The sequence below is a fragment of the Citrus clementina genome, unplaced genomic scaffold, assembly GCF_000493195.1.
Source record: "Citrus clementina cultivar Clemenules unplaced genomic scaffold, Citrus_clementina_v1.0 scaffold_5, whole genome shotgun sequence".
NCBI lineage: Eukaryota > Viridiplantae > Streptophyta > Magnoliopsida > Sapindales > Rutaceae > Citrus > Citrus x clementina.
The window spans coordinates 42,295,500-42,306,656 of NW_006262201.1; the positions used below are offsets into that span (position 1 = coordinate 42,295,500).

Sequence of the window (11,157 nt, forward strand, 5' to 3'; positions counted from 1 at the left end):
ATAAACGTCAATTGTGGCTGTTGTTTGGTGGTGAAAATATTAGTATGTAAATAAACAGAAACGTTTCCAAGTTTAAGGTCAGACAACTACTTCAGAAACAACATTATAAAAGAGACACTTGGAACACCCCAGCAAGTGATTTACAAATTGCAGGTTATGGCTGTAAATGAACTCATGTCAGTTAAACTAGTTGTGCATCTTGTAACGTTTCAGTTTCGTTAATGAACTCATTTAACTGCCAAATCAGATTAAAACAGTCTGCTTTATAGGCAAGGGATTGCAAAAGCAATAGCAAGTCCAAATGATGACATTTCTGAATTAGTATCCCAAGTTTTTCCCACGGCCGCGAACACATTTTTGTCGGTTGTCACCGTTATCCGTGTTGTGTAAATCAGCTGAAACCACCAACAATCTTGGAAATTGCAATATTCACCTATCCAAATCCCAAGGAACCTAAGCAGAATTCTTTTTTCTGCAATTTGTTTTCAAACATGGTTGGGTATTCAGAGCTTTGGATTGCTATGGCCCTAATCAATTAATTATCACAAATAAATTAAACGCTCCAGCACGATCTTCAAAGTTGAACAACTGCATTTAATTTATTCAAAACCTAGGTTCAGTTGGTACCGAATGGGGGCAAGCATCGCTTTCGGCTTGTAAGGCAATGCAATGCATGCATCCTTTGCTACCCACAAGGAGGACGAGTCTATTCAATCAATAACGCAAATCACGCATGAAATTGGGAACTTCAAGAACAACGTATAAAATTAGGCCGTTATTGACCATCACAAGTAACACTAAACACACAAATTCAAAATAAAGAAACTCTGCTTGTGATCTTCCCAAAATGAATAAGAATAATAATAAAAAAGGACTTTCCTCGCGCCAACTATACCAAATGAATGTATTACTTGAAGCTATTCAAAATCCAAACAATCAAATATCATGCTCAAATGAAATCCATCCGAATCGTAATCAGATTTCAACAGTTCTAACATATTGATCATAGCAAATTGGCTTGCATTCTACTCAAATCTCAGCTGTAACACAACACAATTTCATGGATGGGTGTTTGGTCCAAACCAATTGATTAAAGCGGAAACAAATACAAACCAATTCCCCATTATTGGATTCAACAAGGAAATCCCATCATTTAACTAATATTGACAACACCAAGCTGTAACAAAGTCACTTGTATGCGACTGACGAAATTGGACTTGTGGCTAATTCATGTTAAGTATTAGCTAAATGATGATTTATCAGACGACGATACTTACCATAAGATGAGTAACAGTGCCCCATGATGCTGTCTAATTCATAGAATTCTGCCACATTCAAATGCGCACACACATTTAAAAAGAAGGATATTTATTGTAGTGAACTATTGTCAAATTATAATCATAGAAAACAAAAATTAATATTAGGAAAAAAAAAGATAATAAGGAAAGAACTTTGAAATATTCAAAAGTATAAATGGGCCCGTATGTTATGACAAAAACCCTCAAAGGTGAAAAGATTTGGCGGGATTAGGCTTTCAGAAACAAAACGACACAGTAAAGTCCGTTGCCAGTGGTCACCACCTAAGCACTTCACTAACTTTTTGCCCGTGTCGTGAGCCAACATCACCTGTTCTCACCAGCACATTCTTGCACGTACACCGTCACCCCAGATCGCAGATCTAAACCGTTTATTTTAACTTCTTTTTTTTTATCACTAAATATATTTTTCGCGGAAAATACGAAATTCTTTCTTGAAGTCGAATATTAAAACAAATAATAATAATAATAATAATAAATCAGCTTTTCTTTCTGTTTCTTGCGACTGTCATTTTTCCATCCTTCCTGATGTTCCTCACAGATCCTAGGATTTATTAATAAACTAAATGGAAATTTCAAAAACAAAATTCTCGGCCTCTCCCCTGAAAGTAAGCTATCATCACAACATGTTAAAATTGAAATAAAAATCCAACAACCGAATTTAAATAAAATTTTAGGCAAGGGATACATGGTGATAATTGATAAATTAAGCAAAAAATAAAAAAAGAAAAAGAAAAAGAAAAAGAAAACCTAGGACCAAAAAGAAAAACAGGAGGAGGTGAAACAGAAACTGTAAGTCACCTCATCGATTGGCTAAGAAGATTTAGGAGGGTGAGGCTTTCTGAGGAGAACCATGTGCATCGGAGTGAAGATTCCGGTCTCACCGCCTCTGGTCAAATAATCAGCGGTCTTAAAAAGCATATCATGAACACCAACGGTTCCTTTTGGCGCAATCCCCAAGGCGGCTAGTATTGTAACTAGAATGTGATTCCTCCAGTATGCGAAGCGGCCCATTTTGAGGCGGGTCCACCAGGGCTGGGCTGGCGGTTTGGCCAGATCCTTCTCTTTCACCACCTCGAACCCTACCCTCTTGGCTATCTCGGTAATTTCCGCGTAGCTTCTCAGCCCAGGCAACGCATCTCCACGTTCGATACCCTGAATGATGTCCACGTGTTCTTTGTTTTCCGCTTCGTACTTGTCTGTCGTGACCCACTCGTACGACACGTATAGAGATCCGGGCTTCAAAACCCTAAAGACCTCAGCGTACACGTCCTCCAGCTTCGGCGCGTGACATGTCGCTTCGATTGAGTACGCGCCGTCGAAGTGGTTGTCTTCAAACGGCATCTTTAGGAAGTTTCCGCATACTACTTCGCAGAGAGAATCTAATCCCGCCTTCTTGTTGTGCAGACGAGCACGATTCACTTGATACTCGTTGATTGTGATGCCGACGACATTGGCACGCGAGTGGGCGGCGATGGCACGCATGGGACCGCCGACCCCGCATCCGACGTCGAGAATGCGGTCTCCGGCCTTGACGTCAATGAGATCGACGGCCATCTCCTCGTGGAGGCGCGTGGCGTCACGGTGGGATTTCCCGGGTATAGAGGGGGAGAAGTGGAAGGACTGGCCCCACCCCCACTCGTAAATGTCTGTGACTAAGTTGTAAAACGTGTCGACGAAATCTGGAACCTTCTCCTTGGTTGTCTCCTTCGGGCGTTTAAAGAACTTCCAGTACTCTTTATAATTGTCTTCGACTTCCTCGGCGGAGATCGAGCCGCCGGAGAGGTTGACGGCGCGCTTGCCCTTTTGTTCGGCGGGGCCGAGTACGCAGACAAACCAGTAGAGGCCACCGGCAAGGAGAGCGCCGGTGCAAAAGAGAGCGAGAGAATCCATTGAGACTTGAAAAAGTTAGAAGGAGAGAGAGATGGAGTGCGAGCGTGACTGTGTTGTGTGTGTGTGTGTGTGTGTGTGTGTGTGAGAGAGAGAGAAAAAGCAAAGGCGGACTCGGGCGGCTCCTGAGTTATCCGTTTGGCAAGGAGAACTATCGAGTGGGGTTTTTAGTTTTAAGCAGACTAGTTCCTTTCAAAAAAAAAAAAGAAAAAAAAAAAAGCAGACTATAATATTTTACACGCGCTGTGCGCGTGACTTTGGGCCTTGAGCAGGACCACGTGGAATCCGAACAATCAATTTGATATGTTGTGGCTCTGTTCTGAACTCCAGCTCAGCCTCAGGTCAGAGGCTACCCCTTTTCTATTCCATGCTTATCATATTTGCAGACATGTTATCATAATTATTTGGAGGATAAATGTAACAGAGAGCAAATAATAGAGGATTCCCACATTGAAATTATTAAACCCTCCGTTATGTTTCTGGACCGAAATCGCGGCCAGTTGCACAATTTGAGTAATCTGAGAAAACACATACAATTACTACAAAGGGAACACGTTCATTATACACTAGCAAAATTAGTTTTATTAGGGATTTTTAATCTTGATGCAGGACAATTTACGATTACTTGGATAGGTAAGATTCGTATTTATGTTAGTTTTACTAATCATTAAAGATCATTTACGTTATTTTGAAGAGGATTATAAAATATTTTCCTATGATAAGACCATTAAAAAATAAAATTAAAACATATAAAGGTTGTATGACCTCACCCCCACAGTAATGAGGGATTTTCCTGACTAAATGAGGTCAATAAATCTTTATTTATCGTATTACGAGGTACTAAAAATGGTTAATTCCCTTCCTTGTAGTTGCACTCCTCAAATTATATTGATGGCCAGCGCCAGTTTCTTTTATTTTTACCAATGCATATGCAATCTATTTTGAACGTCTTGAAGATTTTTTTTTTCTTTTTTTCTCCCTTTCGGGTTGTGGGGACCTTTTTCCCTTGACAGACGGTTCTTAAGTGAACAGTTTCCTTGAGCTGTTGGCCGTCTGCTGTAGATAGTGTAACTCACAAAACCACGTGTCTATACATGATTGGAGAACGTGTTTCTGGTAGAAGATCGATCTCAATTTCGTCACCACCCACTGGAACTCGGTAGGCCAAATTACATCTGATTGCCACTCTTCTCTTTAAGGGTTAGAAGAGGACTCGATTCAAACATGTGACTGAACTGGGCAAGTAACACAATCTTTATGTTGCAGTTGGCGTACACAGAGTATGAAGAAGTGATCTCCGCGCGCGCGCAATCCGTGATCCAACCACAACGGGAGGTACGGTTGAGATCACGGTCATCGGGTCATGGATATGGATTATTAAAATAATAATAATAACAACAACAACAATAAATATATACAGTTTTTGCGTTATAAGAATCTTTGGCGTGATTAAATATAATAACGAGAATTTCTCAGGCTCATTAAGTGGCATTCATTACAAACAAGAATCTTGTAATTTATTAATTTGTTTTTAACTTTTCGCACGTGCTCTCATGCATGTTCGAGATCGTTAATTGCCATAATTGGCAGGCCAATTGCCTAAAACATGCCCCTGACCGGTTGTGTCCACGTGTTTTGTCAATTGTATGTGCCGAGCAATGAACCGCTGAATTAGCAGAATAGTCAAGACTCCGGATTTACTCTTAAATGAGAGGATATTCTTTCTACCCAAATGTTGGTTGCAGACAGGCCATGCTTCAAAGCATACCAACGTGAAATATTAATTACATACGAATGGAAATGGATTTGTGTTTGTAGTTTCTCTTAATTTCTCGGCAGTCACGTGGAAGGTTCCCTTGTGATGTTGCGACCGAGTAGTAAGTAGTGAGTGGCCTGCAGCTTTCACTTTGTCGATTTGTACTTGCATCTTCCCCACATAGCATACATAGAACATGAATGACAAAAGCACTCCGAAAGATACGTTTTTGCCTTTGGATCTGTGAAATGTCTCTGAATTCACCTTTTTTTTTTTTTTATAATTTCTCCACTACATGTAAAGCGATGAAGAATATCCCCTTTTCTTTCTTTCGTAAAACAAAAAATATCTCCTCTCCCCCACTTTCTCAAATCTCAAATTTATCCTCTGTCTCTCTCTCTCTCCGTGTGTAGACATTATTTTTCTCAATAATGGACATCAAGTCATTTCACAAATCACAACGCCCTTGAGCTTTAGCTTGGGCATAAAGGTGTTTCACATTCCAGTCACCAGTGTGATTGCACGTGAAGATTTTTACTTTGTACAGGTCCATTAATTACAAAATCTTAAAAATTTGGCTTTCAATATTGAAAATACACGACGATCATTCACGGAAAAGAATCCAGAAAGTGATTATGTTGAGCCCACGACTACGACAATTGCGACTGACAGATATGGGAAGTCAGAAGCGTGAGGATTCTTTAATTGGGTCCTCTTGTTCTAGTCCAGTGATGAGATGATGCCAGAGATATACACAACTAGTTTCTACAATTACATTGAAGTAGAAAGATTCTGACGAGCGACGAGGGATGACGTTAATAAATAAGATTTGAGAATCGGCAATAATAGGGCGAGGGCCGGCACGTGACTCGGCCTCTTTTATCCTCATCCGGCACGTGACTCGGCCTCTTTTATCCTCATCGCCGGCTTTCCATGCTAATTGTTGGAGCTCCAAACCTGGATGCCGACAGGACCTCAAGTATCTTCAGACTAACAAACATAGCTGATAGAGCTTTCCGTTAAAATAACAACAATAATAATACTAATAATGATAAAAGTAATTGGTGATGATAAAGATTGATGCTGTACTGCCGTTAACACTCCTAATTTACCGTTAGGAGGCGCTCTTTCACTAATTCTTCCACCTGAGACCTTTTAAACGCGCTTAAACTTTTGTCTTATGGATGCCCAATTTGGGAGATAACCCAATGCAATTTCCGCAAGAATGCACATGAACTTTAAGTCATATTGATTGTCATCGTGATTTAGGAAAGTCAATGTTGATTAGATTTTTTTATTGTTTAGCATCAAAGATTTTCCAAAATATCTGCAGCTGTTGAAAGTTGAATTCGGTGCAGATGAAGTTAATTTCAACTCCTCACCGAATAGTTGACAGCTCCTCTGGCAGCCAGGCCAATTTTGTAACATACACCAACCGGGTTTTTCACTATAAATGCTATGAAAAATAACGTAAAATGAATATCTACAAGAGACAAAAGTTTAATTCATATTTTATAATTTTTATCCTATGTTCAATGTTTAAATACTCATATATTTTATTTCATGTTTCGCATCGTATATTTTATGGAGCATCCTCCAAATTTTTCTTTTTTTCCGTTGTCTCATATTTGCATTCAAGTTTCATATCAAATATTTAGAGTTTATTAATTAGTGTTCTATATTTCACATTACAAAGTACTAATGTTTTAAGTCTACCATTGCATATTTTAATTAATTTTTTTCATATTTATTGTTCTATATTTCATGTGATATTTTTAAATACCCCAAAAAAAAAATTTCCCCCATTTCATGATGGCATTCAAATTTCATATGTCACGATTAGTGTCTTATGACTAGCATTTTTATATTTCATGATACAACATACTAATGTTTTATATAAATTATTGTATATCTTAAGTAAAATGTTTTAATTTTTTTATTCTACGTTTCATGTAGGATATTTCAAAACCCCAAAAAAAAATTTCCCTCATCTTTTCATATTGGTGTTAAAGTTTCATGTATAACATTCAGTGTTTCATGTCTGGATACACATGAGAGAGCTAATAGCATTTGAGTAGAAAACCATGATAAGGAGCCAATAGCATTTTCTTCCTGTTATATTCAATTGGCTATGTTGCCTGGGATATCATCGGCATGAGAGGGGGTCGTTGCCAACTTGCGGCTGATTGGTGGGCACGAAAGTCGATGGCTGGGCTTGGACGGTTGGCTGGATTCGTGCCTTTGTGAGTGGCTAAGGTTCAATTCGTTTATGATTTGGGTTTCTACCGAATTGGAATTGGAGGTCAGTCCGAATCCGATCCAATGCTCACTCCTCTCCATAAGAATTCAAATGATAATTTATAATTTTTGTATTGAGTCATTGTTGAGTTTGAACACAACAGAAGCCAAAAGAAACTCCACGAATGAAGCAAAGATCCAAGAACTCACTTACAAGATCAGAAACCTGATCTTGAACACCAACACCAGACACAACAATTCAAAGGGAAAACTAGCACTCTTTTATTACTCAAATGATTACAAATCTGTCAAGCTTCGTAGAAGAAATTACAAGCTTTACAAAGACACCAGAATCACTCAAATTGGATGAAAAATGAAAGAGAAATGTGAACCATATCAGATGCCACAAGTCAGCTCTGTTTATAAAGCATTTTCTGAGAATTCCCAGAGACAGCTAACAAACATAACGAACTTTAAACACATCAGCATCGAGTTTGCACATTGGTCCTCAAACTTAAGTCAATCTGCATGAAAGCCACAGAAGTCTTAACTTTAACCCCCTAAAATAGAAACTGATTCTTCACAATCTCCACCTTGCAGAATTGATTCAGTTTGATTCTTAACCATAAAAGTTGCTTCAAAAAACCCCTTTAAGCACACAGCCTTTAAGCACACAGCTTATCTCTTGATTACACAAAGTAATCACTGTAAATTAGCCATGATTCCCATCAAGTTTACACAAAACTTAAACTTAGCAGTGGGAACCACTTTTATAAGAGCATCAGTAGGATTTATATAAGTGTGTATTTTGTTCACTGACACAGCACCTTTAGATACTTCATCTCTAATGAAATGGAGTCTCACATCAATGTGCTTAGTCCTTTCGTGATAGATTTGATTTTTAATAAGGTGGATGACACTTTGATTGTCACAGAAAATGGTGAAAGTTTTCTGCTTTAACCAAAGCTCATTCAAAATCCCACCAAACCACTTTCTCTCTTTTACTGCCTCTGTAGAAGACAAAGTGACCACAGATTGAAGAGTTGCTTTCCAGCTGATCAGACAGCCATTCACCATGAACAAGTAGCCTGAGATTGATTTCCTCCCATCCAAATCCCCTGCAAAATCTGAGTCTACATATCCCACTATACTTTTCTCATCCTACTTTGACCTTCCATATAGCAGACCATGATCTGGAGTACCTCTAAGGTATCTCATAATCCACTTAACAGCATCCCAGTGCTCCTTTCCAGGATCACTCATGAATCTGCTAACAAGACTAACAGCATAAGCAATATCAGCCCTAGTACACCCCTTGGATCTCAGTTCAAACTTTCAAAACTGCAAGCTCCTGTTACAGATCAAGATAAGTCTATGATGAGTGAAGTTTTGAAAGTTTGAACTGAGATCCAAGGGGTGTCTGAACAGACTTTGCATCCAACATATCAAATCTGTCAAGAACCTTTAGGATGTACCTCTCTTGACTGACAAATATAGCTCCAGCAGCTCTATTCCTTATAATATCCATCCCAAGGATCCTCTTAGCACATCCAAGATCCTTCATTTCAAATTCTGCATTCAACAGGTCTTTGAGCTTCTTGATCTCACTTCTATCTTTGCTAGCAAGTAGCATATCATCCACATACAGCAGAAGACAAACAACTCCACCTGAATTTGAGCTTCCAGAGTACACACAGCTATCATATTTGCTTCTGAGATAGCCCTTGGAGATCATGAACTCATCAAATCTCTTGTACCATTGTCTTGGAGACTGCTTTAGTCCATAGAGAGACTTGTTTAAATGACAAACATGATCTTCTTTTCCTTTGATTTCAAAGCCCTCTGGTTGTGTCATCAGAATTTCTTCCTCAAGCTTCCCATGTAGAAAAGCTATCTTCACATCCATCTGATCAAGCTCCATATCAGTTAGAGCTACCATTGACAGTAGCATCCTTATGGAGCTATGTTTAACCACAGGAGAAAAAACTTCAGTGAAATCCACACCTTCCTTTTATGTGAAACCTCTAACAACTAATCTAGCCTTGAATCTTGAAGCTTCAACTCCTGGAATTCCTTCTTTTCTTTTGAAAATCCATTTACAGCTTACCAACCTTCTGTTGCCTGGATTTTGAACAAGAGTCCAAATCTTGTTTTTGTTTAAGGAATCCATTTCTTCTTTTATAGCTTTGATCCAGTTGCTACTGTCACTACCTTTCACAGCTTCTCTGTAGCTTGCTGGTTCTTCAATAGCTATTTCCTCTGCACTGTTAAGTGCATAAGCTATCATCCCAGCATATGCATATCTGGAATGTGGTTTTGTCTCCCTTCTAGCTCTGTCCCTTGCTAGCTGATAGTCTTGTAGCTCAGTCATTGGAGTTCTTAAATCATCCACTTCAGACCTTTCTTGAAGATCTTTTGTAGCACCCATGTCTTGACCCTCTCTGTCATTGCTACTGGATGACTCCACCTCAATTCTGGAATCCTTCTTTATTGCAGCTTCTTTCATTGATTCATCAGTATAAGAGCTGAAGTCAAAGACAGCAGAGTCATTGTCCTCCAGCATAGATTCCTCATTAAATGTAACATCTCTGCTGATGATGCATTTATGAGTGGCACCACACCATACCTTATACCCTTTCACCCCCTCAGGATATCCCACAAACACCCCCTTCAGAGCCCTTGAATCCAGCTTTCCTTGCTTTACATGCACATAGGCTGTACATCCAAAAATTCTCAGATGTTTGTAGTCTGCAGATACACCAGTCCAAATTTCTTCAGGAGTTTTGAACTTGAGAGCTGCAGAGGGACTCCTATTAACCAAGTAACAAGCTGTAGTTACAGCTTCAGCCCAGAAGCTTCTTGGTAACTTGGAGTTTATGAGGAGGCATCTAGTCTTATCAATGAGGGTTCTGTTCATCCTCTCAGCTAATCCATTTTGCTGAGGGGTGAACCTAACAGTCTTGTGTTTGGTGATTCCATGCTTCTGACAATACTCATCAAACTCTTTATTACAAAATTCCAGTCCATTGTCAGTCATTAGTGCTTTCAGCTTCACCTCTGATTGATTTTCAACCAGAGCTCTCCATATCTTGAATTTCTCAAAAGCTTGATCTTTAGTCTTGAGAATGTATAACCAGACTTTTCTTGAGAAGTCATCTATGAATGTTACAAAGTATCTACCACCACTCAGAGATGGCACTTGAGCAGGCCCCCAAAGATCAGAGTGTACATAATCCAATACAGCTTTGGATTTATGCAATCCCCTTTCAAACTTCATTCTGTGGGCCTTCCCAAAAATGCAATTCTCACAGAACTTCAGCTCTTCAACTTTATCTCCACACAACAGCCCCCTTTTGCTTAGTTCTTGTAAGCTTTTGGCACTCATATGTCCAAGCCTTAGATGCCACATCTTGGCTTTATCTACATCAGAACTAGCATGCAATGCAAACAGCACAGGTACTGATGACCCTTCCAACACATACAGTCCATTATTCTTGACTCCCTTCATTACTATATTGGAGTTTTTCATTACCTTTAAGCCCACATGGTCAGACTTAAAGACATAGCCTGAGCTATCTAACATGCCTAAGGATATCAGATTCTTCTTTAATGCTGGTACATGCCTAACATGTTCTAAGGTTCTTGTCATTCCATCATACATTCTGATTTTGACAAAACATATACCCACAATTTTACAAGCATTGTGGTTTCCCATTAAGACTCTACCTCTATCTATAGTTTCATACTCATGAAAGAGGGTTTTATTAGGACTCATATGGAAAGAACAACCAGAGTCTAGAACCCACTGACCTTCAATCTTTCCATTTGATGCCACCAGTAAGTCTGCACTTTGATAACCTCCATCAGATGATTCATCAGATGCTACAGCAGCATCTCCTGATTTTTCTTTACTGTCTCTCTTCTTCTCAGCACAGTCTCTGATGTAATGGCCTGTCT

General features: G+C 39.2%; 1 protein-coding gene across 1 annotated transcript; it reads right to left on the reverse strand.

Annotated features, from left to right (window-relative positions):
- Window positions 1–1,925: 1,925 nt before the first annotated feature.
- Window positions 1,926–3,396, reverse strand: LOC18041707 (24-methylenesterol C-methyltransferase 2). The gene has a single exon (XM_006435199.2). The coding sequence runs from the start codon at window positions 3,207–3,209 to the stop codon at window positions 2,130–2,132; it is 1,080 nt and encodes a 359-aa protein (XP_006435262.1). The 5' UTR covers window positions 3,210–3,396; the 3' UTR covers window positions 1,926–2,129.
- Window positions 3,397–11,157: the final 7,761 nt, after the last annotated feature.